The 16,785-nt window shown below is 44.5% G+C and overlaps 2 protein-coding genes across 3 annotated transcripts in view; both read left to right on the forward strand.

Moving 5' to 3' along the window:
- smtnl1 (smoothelin-like 1) overlaps positions 1 to 8,218 on the forward strand; it is a 13,340-nt gene extending 5,122 nt beyond the window's left edge. For both annotated transcript variants that reach the window (XM_079631648.1, XM_079631649.1), the window contains 3 exons: positions 6,098 to 6,212; positions 7,412 to 7,563; positions 7,726 to 8,218. In XM_079631648.1, coding sequence (XP_079487774.1) covers positions 6,098 to 6,212; positions 7,412 to 7,563; positions 7,726 to 8,053 — 595 coding nt within the window. In that variant the 3' untranslated portion in view covers positions 8,054 to 8,218. The remainder of the gene's footprint in view (positions 1 to 6,097; positions 6,213 to 7,411; positions 7,564 to 7,725) is intronic.
- A 1,968-nt stretch (positions 8,219 to 10,186) lies between these two features.
- LOC307008445 (uncharacterized protein) lies at positions 10,187 to 12,125 on the forward strand. The gene is made up of 2 exons (XM_079631240.1): positions 10,187 to 11,636; positions 12,021 to 12,125. The coding sequence occupies exon 1, from the start codon at positions 10,398 to 10,400 to the stop codon at positions 10,719 to 10,721; it is 324 nt and encodes a 107-aa protein (XP_079487366.1). The 5' UTR covers positions 10,187 to 10,397; the 3' UTR covers positions 10,722 to 11,636; positions 12,021 to 12,125.
- Positions 12,126 to 16,785: the final 4,660 nt, after the last annotated feature.

A 16,785-nucleotide genomic window follows, 5' to 3' on the forward strand; every position in this document is an offset into this window, starting at 1 on the left:
GAGATATATCAACCTAACATTTGAAACACAAATTAAGATTTTTGGCTTTGATTTTTTGTTTTGCATGTTTAGAGTCATGCAGGTTTTAAAAATGGTTTTATAAAATATGAATAATTACATTTTTAACATTATACATTTTCATAAACTCAAACTTTTTTTGTTTAACTTTCTTAATTTCTTTCACTTATACAAATCCGCCAAATGTCGTCTTTAAAACATGACCAATCTTACTTCTATATTCCAAAGCATTCCTGAATTACAACCATTTTAGTTCGAAATGTGCATTTTCATGTCTATTAAAAAAAGGGGGTGCGCTTAAGGGGTTAAGTAACTGTGTATAAAAAGTCTTTTATTTTATCATGACTTAGGCAATTCAAAACCGTTTTCAAATAACCGACGCGTTGTGGCTAACGAGCTTTCCTCAGGGTGTGGGTCTCTCGTTACTATAACACATTACGTAATCCGGTGATTGTCACATTACTAACTCTCTTCCTAGCGTATGTCCCGCGCAGGTGCGGGGTCCGCTTGTCGGCAAGCCTTTCTCCATTTTCTCCGGTCCAAGGCATCCTCGGGGGCGGCATCGATGTATTTCATGTCTTCCTTGATTCGGTCCATCCACCTCTTTTTCGGTCTTCCACGTGGCCTTTTCCCCTCAGGGCTGAGCCGCAGTGCTCTTCTCACCACTGACTCTTCGTCACTTCGGATCACATGGCCATACCATCGGAGGCGGGCTTCTCGCATCTTCTCAGTGATTGGTGCTACTCCCATGATTTTCCTGACATCCTCATTCGCAACGTGGTCCAGTCTGGTCAGTCCCAATGTCCATCTAAGCATACGCATCTCCATCGTGTGGAGGGCCTGTTCGTGTTTGGTGGTTGCAGGCCAGCATTCTGCTCCATAGAGGGCAACTGGGCGGACTACTGTCTTGTAAACCTTTGCCTTGAGGTGGGTGGGCATGCGTCGATCACAGAGGACACCAGTGACCTGGCGCCACTTCATCCAGGCAGCGTTGACTCTTGTTCTGGTGTCTGGAAGGCTGTCACCATTAGCCGAGAGGGTGGAGCCAAGGTACTTGAACTGCTCCACTTTCTTCAAGTCCTTCCCATTGATGGTGATCGTGCCATCGGTTTGGGCGCCACCTTCCATGTATTCCGTTTTATCCAGATTGAGCTTGAGGCCGCTTTCGCCAAGGTGGTCGTTCCACTGCTGCACTTGGACGTTGAGTTCCTGGCGGGTCTCTTTGGCGAGGAAGACGTCGTCAGCGTACAGCAGCATCCATGGATGGTTCGTTTGGATGTCGGCTGTTACTGTGTCCATGCAGAGAACGAAAAGCAGCGGTGATAGGGCTGATCCCTGATGTACGCCAACCCGGATGTCAAATGGTAGCGAGGTTCCGACAGGGCACCGGACGCTGCTTGTGGTACCTTGGTAGAGGAGTTGGGTCCAGCGCACGTACTCTTCCGGGACTTGGTGCGATCGAAGTGTTCGCCATATAAGGTTGTGGGGAACTCTGTCGAAAGCTTTCTCCAAATCGAGGAAGGCCATATGGACCGGTACGTTCTTCTCCCTGTGCCTCTCCATTAGCAGGCGGGCGGCATAGATGGCATCTGTGGTTCCAGAGCCCTTGACAAAACCGCATTGGTTTGGCGTGATACTGATGATAGAGCGTAGACGGGAGTCCAGGATGCGCTCAAATATCTTCATCGTGTGGCATAGAAGTCGGATTGGCCGGTAGTTAGTGCACTCACTGACATCCCCTTTGCCTTTCCAAATCGGCACCGTGGTGCTAGTTGTCCAGGCTTGGGGAGGCTTGTTAACAGCAATGATTTGGTTGAAGAGTAGTGTGAGGATTTCTACGCCTCTGCGTCCCATGAGTTTCCAGGCTTCGGCAGGAATGTCATCGGGTCCAGTTGCCTTCCCGTTTTTCATCTTCTTAACAGCCTGTGACACTTCGGTGATGGTGATTGGTGGAACTGGACCAACAACGGGGTCCATGCCTGGTATTGGGGGGTGTTGGAACTCTTCATTGGAAATTCCGAAAAAGTAGTCGCGCCATCGCTGGAGAATGGCTGGTGGGTCCCGCAACAGTCGGTGGTTGACGTCCTTGATGGTGGCTAATTGGCCGATGGCTTGTGTAGACAGGTAACGGGAGCTGGCTAGGCGGTAGATCTTGTTTGCCCCCTCTGATGTATCCAGCTCGTCGTACAACTCGTCGAGGTGCTTCGCCTTGGCGGTGGCCACTGACCTTTTCGCCGCAGACTTGAGGGTCCTGTATCGGTCGAGGTCAGCGGGCTGTCGCGTTCGGAACCAGTTCTTGTAGGCCATCTTCTTTGCCTTGATCGCCGCTTGCACTTCTTCAGTCCACCACCAGACTGCTTTGTCAATAAATCTTCTTCCTGGCTTCGTCTTACCAAGGACTTGAATGGCGATGGTGTGGATTTGGGTGGTGATCTCACTCCACATGGCTTCTGCTGGTTGACAGGGATTGATGTTGAGGCCGCCAAATGCTGCTGCCAGCTGGCTCTTGTGTTCACTCCACTTCCACCACTTGATTTGTTCAGGCCCCGTCTTGCGCGCCTGGGGTTGCCGCTGAAGTTTAAGGCGTACATCGAGGATGAGTGGTCGATGTTGGGGACCAATGTTGTCCGATGGGATTACTTTGGTGTCGAGGGCGAGCTTGAGGTCACGGCGACGGAGCATCCAGTAGTCGATCTGTGTCGCGATTCCACCGCTGTTGTAGGTGGCCAAGTGGGTGGGCCTTTTCTTGAAAAACGTATTGGCGATGGCGAGGTTGTGGGCCTCGGCGCAGTCCAGGATGCGGCGGCCATCGTCGTTGCGGGTACCATGCCCCCGTCCACCATGTACTTGTTTGTAGCCATGTCTTGCTGAGCCTACATGCCCATTTAGGTCTCCACCGATGAACAAGTATTCCTCTGGTTCCACAATCCGCAGATGTGCATCCAGGTTTTCCCAGAATTCATCCTTGTCCTCGTCGGTGCAGCCAGTTTGGGGGGCGTAGCAGCTGACGACACGGATGGTGATTGAGCCGGAGACAATCTTGATGGAAATAATGCGGTTCGAGATGTTCGATACATCGGTGATCTGGTTCTGAAATTGCTGATTAACGGCCACTGCGACTCCATTTCGCTTTGGGTTGATACCGTAGTAGATGAGTTTGTACCCTTCGCCGATGTCCTTGGCTTTTGCACCCTTCCATTTCGTCTCTTGTATGCATGCGATGTCAATGCGGCGGTTCTTGAGGACGTCAGCCAGTTCGCAGCTACGTGCGGTCAATGTGCCGATGTTGATAGTGGCCAATCGGATCCTTTGGACTAGCTTCTTTAGCCTGCCCCGTCCATGGGCAGGGAGCCCTAGCTCACTTCCCACGCCATCCAGGCGAAGACGGCGCGCGTCGCCTGCGGGGAACGCCCTAGCTTGATCGGGTACTCGGGATTGTGCTGCCATTTGATGCGACCAAAATCACTCAGCCGATGTGTCGCTCCATCTGTCGCTGAGACCAGAGCCATCGTTAGCCGAGTGCCGAATCCCTCGTTTCCAGCCGTCGCCACGTGGAGGAGATGGTTGGATTTTGGCGGCCTTACTGTCACATTACTAACTAACTGTTGTTTAAAGGACAGTGTTTGCTGGCTTGTAAAGGCTTTTTATATACATTACTTACTCTTGAATGCCTTGGCTTGATACGGTTTAATGGATGTAATTCTACAGGGTTTGAGGGCTAGGACTCTTTAACGATGTTGTTGATGCGGGAGACAACTCGCTAGCGTCTCTTCCACCCAAGGCCTCGACTTATACCCGTGTTCATTAAGCCAAAGAATAATCCAACGTCACTGGGTTATGAACACGGGAGGAATAGGCTTTTCGTGACTTCAAGATCTCACTGGGAAATAAGGGGAGCTTACGTTTGGGTGGCTGTGCCGATCGCTAGTGAGGATCGCTAGCTTCCCTCCTCTGATCGGGCCAATCGGTGTAAGGTATTGTAAAGGATTTTTTCCCTAAACCCAACATTCTAGCGTCTTCCAATCGACACTTAATAAATATCTAGCGTCTTCCAATCGACACTTAATAACCTTTATACTCTAGCTCTTCGCGTCTCCCGTCGACAACTGGCCGAGTCTCTTACTCTAACGTACTTGCTTCCCTAAACTGACAGCAGAAATATCAGACAGACTTTCAGCAAATGTCCCTTCAAATGCCGTTATTACCGGCCGGGAGAGTCTTCGAGCAGTTCTCAGAGAAAGTCTCCCAAGAAGAATCAAGGCCGGAGGATCTCAGACAAATTCCTTTGAGAATCCCACCAGTAAAACACAAATACAACAGTTTTATAGAATAAGGAGGTATGGCAAAATGACTTAATTTGATTGGTTCTTCATAGACGAGCCCTCTTGTTACTGGGTAACCAAACTCTGTTTTTGGTTTCGAATTTAGACCTCTGTCTAGTTTCACTTCCCATATTCGTTATTTATACACACACACACACACGCACACACTCAAAGCCACAAGAGGTTTTGTACCTCCTGTTCAAATGTTAGAAGTTAAATAAGGTTAGATGTTAGAAACATGGTTAGTTTAATATACAGTTTAAAATGTATACGACACTAGCCATCCCACGAGTGACGATCTCCAGGAGCTCCTCGTGTGTGTCTCATGTGTCCTGGAGGAGGATGGAAACTGCCGCCGGTCGCACTCGATTCGTATCGTCCCTCACTGTCTGGTTCCTTGAAACTAGACCCGCTGAGAGCAGATCCTCGTCCTGGGGTGTGTTTCCCGAAAGCATCGTTAGCCAACTATGGTCGCAAGTTCCGTCGTTATCAGCAGTTCAGTGAGTGTGTGTTTCCCGAAACCATCGTTCCAACGAACGTTCGCTAACAGCATCGCAGACTTGTGTGTTTGAGCGACAGCTCTCGATCTGTGGTCAGAAGTAGAGTTTCTAGTTTACATGAGATGTAGACTGAATAAATCCTGATCTTTAGCAAAATAAGTGGACATTCAGTACAACCCGTGTTATTTATTTAGAATACATACAAATGTACGTCTTTTAGTTTGTCAAGAGATTTAAAGCACCGTTTCTGAAGACTGCGCATGTGCGGACGTGCTCTACTATGTAAGAACGAGACAAATATTGAGTCTGGTAATAAAGCAAAATAACTGGTCATAAGAAATGGTCTTTAGATGCCATGTCTGTAACTTATATGACAAAATCGAGCGTTAATTCGATCCCAAACAGATTCATTAAAATAAGTTATGAGTCCACCACGTGCGAGACGTCATAAACCAACGTGGTTGAACGATACTTTGCGACACACGGTTTCGGGAAACAGTCGTGACTCGCTAGTTGATTTCTCCAGCGATGCATCGTACTACTGTAGTTAAGCAGCGAGCGATATAGTTGTACGGGAAACGCACCCCAGAGCGAGCTTCCAACTCCTGAACGGGACCCGCGGAGTCCGTAGATAAAGCGAGAGATAGAGCGGCACCGTCTCAAGCTCCTCTGACCCGATACGAGTGACCAGAACCACCAGCAGACCTGATCGAGTGTGCCGAGACCGGGAACACACACCTCCTGTCCAGTGATGAAGTGGGGCTCGGCAAAACACACACCCTAGACTTAGACTTCTTTCCCACTCCTGTTCTAAAACAGACGACAAACAAACCGCTTCTGCAGACGTGCTGGTGATGCTGGTGCGCAGGTGTGATCTATAGATGTGATTACACACGTCACCTGACCTCGTCATGAGCCAATAGCTTGTTGTGTTCTACACGCGACTCAGACGCCGGCTCACACTGAAGCCGCTCACAAAAGCCGCGTCAATGTTCCTCGAAAGGGAACTTCCATTATTAGCAATGAGTTGGGTTTGTTGAACTGGTGCTTTTGTTCAGTCAGTCAGTCATCTTTATTTTTATAACGCTTTATACAATACAGATTGTTTCAAATCAGCTTTACGGGGATAGACAGGAAAATAAGCGAATCATGCACACAGAGTTGAGTTCGGCTGTAAGCAGCTCTGTCATTGCTCAGCTGAAGTTGTTCAGTATCTCTCGGCCTTTAGTCTGAATGGTATATGTTGGCTTGTTGCAGGACTCCAGGTGTCCGAAACTTCAGAGTTCAGCGGACGTCTATAGGCATGGCAGGCGGAGCATCCATCAAGCAGAAAATCCTCAACTGGTGCCGGAACAAAACACAGAAATATGAGGTGAGCTAAAGCTCAAACGTCCAGCAATAAGAAACTTTGTAAACACTCACTCTTATAAACAGCCAATCAGAACTATCGCCGCTTTACAGTCGGCCATATGAAGAAACCAAAGAGCAATAGCTATGTTTCCATCCAAAAATTTTACTTATGCGCAAAATGCATTATATGACAATGGAATAAGCCATACAACACTTGTGAATAAAGCAGCGTTTCCATCCCTCGTGTTCAAGAGAACCACATCGGCACGTCCTGGTGAAGAATATCAGTAATAAACCTGTACGTTTCTGCAATCGTGCTCTTTCTCCTCCGTCATGAAGAGTGTGTGTCGAGCGTCAGAGAAACTGTCACCGCTGTCGTGTTCTCTAGCGCTCGGATCTGGTGTTCGGGGACACACTCGTGTGTGTGAGACGCTTCTGGAGGGAAATACACACACTCATTCTCATCACACACTTCGACTTTCAGAAACACCAAACCAACATTAGAGACGCTGCGATGCCATTGGTCCACTGGTTACTCCAGTTATCCAATCACAGCCTCCGCTGACGCAAAGTCACGTGAGGTTATTGAGGGATTTATTCAGTAAATGTGTTTTCATCATAGTTTATGTGCATGACCTCTTATAAAAATATATATATATTATCCACCTCAATGTAGCATTTTTTATGCAATTTTTTTTAATAGAAGCGCATCTTGCCGTTTCCATCCATATTTATGCAATATGGCAAAATGAGAATACAATATCTGGATGGAAACATGAACTCCAGGACCCTAGACCGTACAGCCATAGACGCTGCGTTGAATTTCACAGGGACAGAAAAGGAGAAGTCTATCCAATCACACACTGTATCCTGAACACTGTGTCATTTTTACAACTCAACTCAGTTTTTGCATCCATGTTTCATTAGCTGAACAATCGGCAGGTTATTAAACAACATTACAATCTGCCTAGTCCCCAGTGATGGTTATTTTTAGAGATGGACCTTCAATCTTATTCTCTTTCTACAAAAATCCCATTTTCTATGATTCACATCATACAATTCCATACGCAATCAAGGAAATACATTGTCTGTTATTTTCATAATCTTGAAAACAATATGACTGTATTTCTCCTGTGCTGTTCATGTTTATATGCACAGCGCTGTTCACCGTACAGATCGCACGTTTGAATAATACACCGTCTCCTATATCATCTCTCAAAGGGAGTCTGCATAGAAAACTTCTCTTCCTCCTGGAGTGACGGCCTGGCTTTCTGTGCACTCGTTCATCGCTTCTTTCCCTCTGCTTTCGACTTCTCCTCGCTCGAAGCCAGTGACCGAGAGAAGAACTTCAGTCTGGCCTTCAGCACAGCAGAGTAAGACTGTGTGGGACAGACATAGGCCAGCTCTGTATGGAGACGCATGTGTGTGTGAGGAAGAAAGAGTGACTTTATGAGCATTTCTGCTTTCATTCGTCAAACATCTGACGGTCTGTAAATGCAAAACTCTCTCTCTCTCTCTCTCTCTCTCGTCCGCAGATCTCTTGCTGACTGCTGCCCTCTCCTGGAAGTGTCTGATATGTTACTGATGGGCAACAGGCCAGACCCGCTGTGTGTGTTCACCTATGTACAGGCTCTCTGCCACCACCTCTCGAAGATAGAGAAGGAGAGGAAGGAGAAGGACACACACACAGAAGGAGATCGAGGGGTTCCTGAAGCCAACGGGACCGGAGACGGAGTCGAGGAGAGCCGACAGAACGAGGAGACCGAGGGAAACTCCGGCATGAAGACCGAACAAGAGACAGATCCCCGTGAACATGTTATAAATGCTGTGGATGAGAAACTCAATGAATTAATGAACGAATGAAATAAGATTTATTGTTGTCATAATCTGCTTTTGGGAATGAATATTGTCTAATGTGGATTCTGTTAGTCTTAGTTTAAATGTTTTAGGTTTGTATGGGTTTCATTCTGAACCCTTGACTTTTACTGTTTTGGGCCGTTTTAAAGATTTACATTTTGTTCGGTTTGACTTCCGTCTTTTAATTCTTACTCAAGTCTGCAATTCTGAATTCAGAAACATGACATGCTTTATGTTTTTATGGCTAACACTGTATTATAACAAGTTTTGGAAACCAATTGCCTTATTTTTGCAAAGTAAACTTAAAGGGAAAGTTAAAGTTAAATAAGCAAAAAGTTTACTCTTCCTGAGTAAATCAACTAAGTAAGTTTAATACTTAAATTTCACTTAACATACTTCCTAAATACTATTATTCTCAACATGGATCTAATCTGTAATTTTAAGCAATGAAGGCTTTAAAAACTACATGCAATCTCCAACATCTCTTCACGTGAACTAGTGTTAAGAGATAAGCAACACAAGTTTGAAGTTCTCTACACAAGATTTTTGTAATAAACTATTATGTTATCAATCATTATGATACTAAAATCATAATAAAGTAGGCTATATATGTACAAAAAATCAGATGAGCCCAGAATGTCTAATTACACGTTAAGCATTTTCCTCCCATAGAAAACCATTAAGGCTTAATGCAGAATAGAATAATTTCCCTTAGTATGTCGAAATAGCCAGTTATTATTTCGAAATAACAAGATATTATGTAGAAATAACAACTTATTGTGTTGAAATAACGAGATATAACGTTGAAATAACAAGATAAGTTTTCTTTTTTTCTTTGTCACCAAGCTTCCATAGAATACAGCCAGATTAGAATTGCTTCCAGATATTATTGTTGTGGGTGCTGTGGGGGTGCTTTAGTCTATCTCGGGGTGCTGAAGCTCTGCTAGCCCCGGCCTAGCGCCGCTTGTGTCCAGGAGGTGTTCTGTGTGAGAAACATGGAGATACATTATACATTTACAAATATATATTTTTGTAGAATGCTTTTAATGAACAAGAAGGAACATTCTGTCATCATATACCGTATCTCTAAACCTCTATATGACTTTTCTAATCTTTAGCAGTATTTCCAGGCTGCTCTTTTTCATAATTAAATGAGTTGATGAGTCACTGACATTAATTCATCCAGAGGAGGTTATGTTCGATCAATATAGCAGTAGAGAACATGTTGGTTTAGACTGAAACAGTAGACACTTTATCGGTTTAGTTTAAAAGAAGTATTGTAATAGCGCACTTGAATAAACGTCTTATGGTAAGGCTTGTATACCGATCATGTCACAATCAACATACTGGGTACTTCAGAAATAGTTTGAGTTTCATTCTGAACACAGTTGTTTACGCTTTTTACAGCAGCGTTTCATAACTCAACTTATGACAACACTATAAAAAATGCTGGGTTGTTTCAACCCAATTTTGGGTCAAATATGGACAAACCCAAACGTTGGGTTAAAAATGTACTTTAAAAATGTAACCCAACGGCTGGGTTTGTCCATATTTGACCCAAAATTGTGTTGAAACATCCCAGCATTTTTTAGAGTGGCCCTACCACTTGATATAACGTCCATTTACCAACAGGCTGCAAAATTATTTAGTAAAAGACATAAATTTGGAATGAAAACAGTAAATAACATGTGGCATGTGTGAACTGATTCGGAAAGGTTGAACGAGTCTAACTGATCCGATCGTCCACAATAACCCTAAAGAACAGACTGTAATCTCTCAGGTCTCCTCAACTGAAGTCCTGCTAAACTCTGTCAGCAGTTTGTGTCCTGATGGCTCTAGACTCGGCCGTTGAGCAGTAACGCTCCTCGCTGTGCTTTGGGCTGGACTCTGGAGCGAGCGAGAGGAAGGTAGCGGATGAACAGAGGATAATGATTACACAAACTGCACGTGCTGCTGAACCCTAATGAATTTAAGGCTGTTGACACAGTAATGACTCAGTGTCTCTGTTTCGTCCACATGTTCCAGTCATTTGGTGCTATATATATCGTTTGCACTCCGAGTATCTCTCTCAGAGTATCGTATTTCTCTGGCATGAGAGTGCTGGAGATCTGATGAGGTCCCACCAGACGCCGGCTCTGTCAGAGCACACACACACACACACACACACAGAGTCACCAGTGCATGAGGAAGCTTGAGCTCAAAGTTCTGCAGTGTTTTGTGTTCATGGCAATATCGATCGATCACCTCAAGACTCAAAGGATCATGCGATCAGGATATGCTGCCTTTGATCATTGATCATCTGGACTTCCTGTGAGGACTGGGAACACTCAACCATCAATATAACTTGGCCATGGATTCCTCCGACCCAGAGTCCTCCAATTACACGGATTCAGACAACTACGCCTCGTCCATGCCGGCGTCCTCGACGTCCCGTAAGACCACGCACTACCGTGACCATGGAGGCCTGAGTTATGGAGTGGGAGTGGTGTGGACGCATCTCCGGCCCTTCATTCCCTTCTTCCTGATCTCCGGCCTGGTGGTGGTCCTGGTTTATCTGATGCAGAGCATCGTGTACGGCGGGCCCTTCACCGACCCGCTGTTCTTCAGCAAGTTTGAGAAGCGCTGGCCCCCGCCGGACCAGGAGCCAGAACTCGGATCATCCGGGATCCTATAAGGCAGAGAGCGTTTAACCCGGCTTCTGCCTAGCAACAAAACCCTGAGAATTACAGTGATGAGACTGAGGATATAGACTCAATTCAATGAGTAATGAGTAAATTCGGGTTTTGCGGTCCTTTATTTTGTAATGAAGGGGGAAATGTATGCAAAGGATCAAGAGGCTCACTAGAGATGAATAGCTGAGAACTGAAGATGTGATTTGGCTAAGCCTGGGTTCAGCTTCACAGCCCCTATACCGCTGGTCAAAGTGTCTCTATCTAAATAACGGCTGGTCTGACTTACTATTTAAACACAAATGGTGTTACAAACTGTTAAAACGCACGGGTATGATCTAATATATGCCTATGTGTGCATAATAATAATGGGCTTTATTATATAGGGCATAATACACATTTGGTCTAGTCAAGTTTTGAGTTTGATGTATAGTCATGTATGCAGTTAATCAGAAACTCTACAGAACACGAGATGATGTGTTGATATGTTCACATTTATTCTAGATAAACTAGTGACACTGGCACACATGACACATGTTTTAACCACTCTATATATTATATTGATTTTATGTATATTAGAGTTTTAATAGGTTTACATGTTGTCTTTAGTCATTTTAGTCCATTTTGTTCCTCTTATCTTTTGTATGTGTGTATGTCTTTAATTGATTATTGGTCTGCGTGTCATGTGAGCGATCACATGACAGGAAACAGGAACAAGACAGTATAAAGCCGGCAGCATGTCAAACAATTGAGGTCGTTGCTCACTATACGACCAGGTGATCACCAGCAAACTGGATGTGGGCTTTCCTTTCCAGCACAGTTTGGATTATCACTTCTGTGGACTTTATATACACCGGTGGACATTACTCACATTCACTTTGGGACTAGCAACACACCAGGATCCTTTGGACTGTTTTATGGTATGGTGCAACGGACTCCACACTTTTAACAGACTTAGTTTTCTTGTATTTATTGTGTTGTTTTAAGTTCCTTGTGAATATTGTTTAATACACTTTTATTCCGGTTATACCGGTTGTTGTCTCATCTTTTAAAACGCTTCACAAACTCACAGTTAAATCTGACCCCAATTTTAGTTCATGTAATTCAACCGAGAAGGCTGAACGTTACAAACTAACTCTTTTAAATGGAAGGTCAATTCGGCACACATATAGTACATTTCATGTCACAGTAAACTTAAGTAAATTCAAAATGAATAAAAAATATATATTTGTGTACCACTGGTTTCATTTGTAAGCCAATAACTGTGCTTGGTTCCACTTGAATGATGTTCCTGTGGTTTTAAGAGAGGCCGCTCACTGCAGAGCAAATGGGTAGAGCTCACGTCCAACAGGGAGGAGCCAATGTAATTTGGGCCGAGTGGGTGGAGCTAGATTATCCAACCACACCCACACCCCTATCCCTCCACCCCATTAGACGTCCAGAGAGGTGGAGCTGGACATCACAGGCTTGATGGACTTCATGCAGCGCTGCGCAGACCGATCGGTGGCTGACTTGAAGCAGTGCATGCTGGGTAAATTGTGTCCGACTTGATACAGCGCCGGCGCCACGTGACTGTGACGAATGTACATCATAGTACCGCGAGAGCCGTTTGACAGACTACGGCTGATTCATGATATATTCTGCGCAGTTTTTAGTAGAAATTTTGTAGTATGCAGTATAACAAACAGTAATTTACATATTAATACAAAAAAAATGCCAGAATGTACAAACAATTGATTTATTAATAAAAACACTGTATAATAATTAAAAGTATGACACGTTAAAATCATATCTCAACAGAAAATCTCCACCACCCAACACATCAAACACATGTCTGGAAATGTATACCACATACTATCATTGTCTTTCAAGAATTTAAATAACCACGTAACCTTGAATGTATTGTTTAAAGTTTTAAAACTAAGCATAGATAATCCACCTTTGTTGTTTTGTTTGCATAAAATGTCCTTTCTCAAATAATAATATCCATTCCTCCATAAAAAAAATTACATATAATTTTAATGGCATATCTAAAGCTAAAAACATTTAAACAGATCGTATATCCCTTCTGCTTTGGATAACAGCTGTGTGTGTGTGTGTGTGTGTGTGTGTGTGTGTGTGTGTGTGTGTGTGTGTGTGTGTGTATTTATAGCACATTTCATACACAATGGTAATTCAAAGTGCTTTACATAGAAGAAATTAAAATAATCAAAAGAAATAAGAATAAAAAAAACGTAACGCATAGCTGATTCAGTAACGCACAGCTGATTCAGTAACGCACAGCTGATTCAGTAACGCACAGCTGATTCAGTAACGCACAGCTGATTCAGTAACGCACAGCTGATTCAGTAACGCACAGCTGATTCAGTAACGCACAGCTGATTCAGTAACGCACAGCTGATTCAGTAACGCACAGCTGATTCAGTAACGCACAGCTGATTCAGTAACTCACAGCTGATTCAGTAACGCACAGCTGATTCAGTAACGCACAGCTGATTCAGTAACGCACAGCTGATTCAGTAACGCACAGCTGATTCAGTAACGCACAGCTGATTCAGTAACGCACAGCTGATTCAGTAACGCACAGCTGATTCAGTAACGCACAGCTGATTCAGTAACGCACAGCTGATTCAGTAACGCACAGCTGATTCAGTAACGCACAGCTGATTCAGTAACGCACAGCTGATTCAGTAACGCACAGCTGATTCAGTAACGCACAGCTGATTCAGCTGATTCAGTAACGCACAGCTGATTCAGCTAAATCAGTAACGCACAGCTGATTCAGCTGATTCAGTAACGCACAGCTGATTCAGTAACGCACAGCTGATTCAGTAACGCACAGCTGATTCAGTAACGCACAGCTGATTCAGTAACGCACAGCTGATTCAGTAACGCACAGCTGATTCAGTAACACACAGCTGATTCAGTAACGCACAGCTGATTCAGTAACAGAAGTGTTCTGAGTCTGGATGTGGATGTGATACAGCAAGAGCACCTGATCTCTTCTGGAAGCTGGATCACCTCAGGAACATCAGATGGAGTGGGATCATAAATCATATATTTAAGAGCCGTCGTATATTAAAAGAACCTTTGTCTATTCTTGATTAATCCAGTTTGATCACTATAGACCAGAGGTCTTCAACTCAAGAGTCAAACAAGTCGGCCATGTTTCACTCCGATTGGCTTTTCGTCCCCTTGGAATTATAAGGTTCTATCTGACATTTGTCAAAATTGAGTTATTCACATATCTTATTCTGTGACAACTTATTTACATTATGTGATGTTGTTTTTTAAGTTGTGTACATTTTGGAACTTTTTATTTAGAAAATTAAAAGTTTTTTTCTACACAGTCGAATCGAATGCAAAAACTTTAAAGCTCAATATCTCAAAACCAGTCAGAATGCAGATAGAACCTTATCATTCCAAGGTGGCGTTTTGTTAACTTTTGTCTAATAACTTCTGTATTCTGATTGCCGGATGGCGGACATGTTTTTGATAATGATGGCAACTCGGATGGCAATGCCAATTGTGAAGTTATTTGTAGCCCCTCTATTTGTGCCTCTTTTTATTGACAGAGAATGAAACATTTGACATTATTCCAAACGCATGTTATTAATTCAGTGGTTTCTTTCCAATAGGCTGAACATGTAAGGAGACAAGTTTCAAATATTTTTTATATATATTTACATATTGTCCACTAGGTGGTGCCAGCCACTAACTTCTCAGGCAACTTAATGGCACTGTCCAGATGGCACATAAAAACCAAAGCATTAATTAAATATAACATTTTACATGTAAAAAAAAAAACCCCAATGGTTCTATGGGCTGCCACATATTCTAGAAACATAATGAGAAGAAGAATATATCTGCAAACAGCAGTTTTGGGCCGAAGCATTGCAAATACAGCAAGCACAACAGAGAACACAGGGAACATTCATGACATCTGACGTACATTATGAGAGAGAACATATTTACATCCCAAATGATAACTAGCGTAACTATGATGGAATTAATCCAAACTACAAACCCAGATTCTGTTAAATTTACTGACTGGAATTTTTTTTTATTGTGTCTGTCACTGCATGTTTAACTTGTGTCAGGGATGACAAGCTTTATTCTTGTAATGTAAATGTGTACTGTAACACAGAGGAGATCTAAAGTTTGAGTCAGACTGAAATACACACACGCTGAGTTCTGTTTTATTCTTCATCATTTAGTTCACTTTCAGAAAAAAAAAAAAGTCAAAATAGACATGAAAATGTTTTTACTATTTTCGTCTAAATAAAACAGATTTTTCTGTGATCAAGTCAAGTCAATTCACCTTCATTAATATAACACTTTTTACTTTACTTTTAAAACCGAAAACTTTTAATGCGTTCTGCTGTTCATTTACACGACTGCTGTTTTGCTGGCCTGAGAAAACAAACTTTGAAATAGTTATTTTGAAAACGATACAGTTATCATCTCCGTGTAAACGGTGACGGCGTGCACATGCGTATTACGTGTTTAGTCTATAGATAAGTGTGTTTGAATGCATATGTTCACGGGCGCGTAGTCTTTCTTCACAAAGTGACATCGCCAATTACTTGTCTGACCTGCACAATACAGCGTCTTTAGTCATTTCAGTGAATCCATGAGACAGTAAACATTTTGTTAACATTTTCATCTGTACAGAGAAAAGAAAACGTTGTCATAAAAAATGAAATAAAACTTTTGCTGTCGATGAGGGAAGAGTCTAGTTGACACAATCTCTGCTGACACTTCAGAGATGTGTTGTGGCCGTGTCTAGGCGCAGGTCCTCCATCTGATCTGGATACGGCCCGGATCCGGCTGACTACATCATGTGTTGTGGCCGTGTCTAGGCGCAGGTCCTCCATCTGATCTGGATACGGCCCGGATCCGGCTGACTACATCATGTGTTGTGGCCGTGTCTAGGCGCAGGTCCAACATCTGATCTGGATACGGCCCGGATCCGGCTGACTACATCATGTGTTGTGGCCGTGTCTAGGCGCAAGTCCTCCATCTGATCTGGATACGGCCCGGATCCGGCTGACCACATCATGTGTTGTGGTCGTGTCTAGGCGCAGGTCCTCCATCTGATCTGGATACGGCCCTGATCCGGCTGACTACATCATGTGTTGTGGTCGTGTCTAGGCACAGGTCCTCCATCTGATCTGGATACGGCCCGGATCCGGCTGACTACATCATGTGTTGTGGTCGTGTCTAGGCGCAGGTCCTCCATCTGATCTGGATACGGCCCGGATCCGGCTGACTACATCATGTGTTGTGGTCGTGTCTAGGCGCAGGTCCTCCATCTGATCTGGATACGGCCCGGATCCGGCTGACTACATCATGTGTTGTGGCCGTGTCTAGGCGCAGGTCCTCCATCTGATCTGGATACGGCCCGGATCCGGCTGACTACATCATGTGTTGTGGTCGTGTCTAGGCGCAAGTCCTCCATCTGATCTGGATACGGCCCGGATCCGGCTGACCACATCATGTGTTGTGGTCGTGTCTAGGCGCAGGTCCTCCATCTGATCTGGATACGGCCCTGATCCGGCTGACTACATCATGTGTTGTGGTCGTGTCTAGGCACAGGTCCTCCATCTGATCTGGATACGGCCCGGATCCGGCTGACTACATCATGTGTTGTGGTCGTGTCTAGGCGCAGGTCCTCCATCTGATCTGGATACGGCCCGGATCCGGCTGACTACATCATGTGTTGTGGTCGTGTCTAGGCGCAGGTCCTCCATCTGATCTGGATACGACCCGGATACGGCTGACTACATCATGTGTTGTGGTCGTGTCTAGGCGCAGGTCCTCCATCTGATCTGGATACGGCCCGGATCCGGCTGACTACATCATGTGTTGTGGTCGTGTCTAGGCGCAGGTCCTCCATCTGATCTGGATACGACCCGGATACGGCTGACTACATCATGTGTTGTGGTCGTGTCTAGGCGCAGGTCCTCCATCTGATCTGGATACGGCCCGGATCCGGCTGACTACATCATGTGTTGTGTCGTGTCCAGGCGCAGGTCCTCCATCTGATCTGGATACGGCCGGATCCGG

Source organism: Phoxinus phoxinus (assembly GCF_949152265.1).
Source record: "Phoxinus phoxinus genome assembly, chromosome: 12".
NCBI lineage: Eukaryota > Metazoa > Chordata > Actinopteri > Cypriniformes > Leuciscidae > Phoxinus > Phoxinus phoxinus.

Coding starts and splice junctions, on each gene's coding strand:
- LOC307008445 (XM_079631240.1), top strand. CDS start 10,398: ATGGATTCCTCCGACCCAGAGTCCTCCAATTACACGGATTCAGACAAC.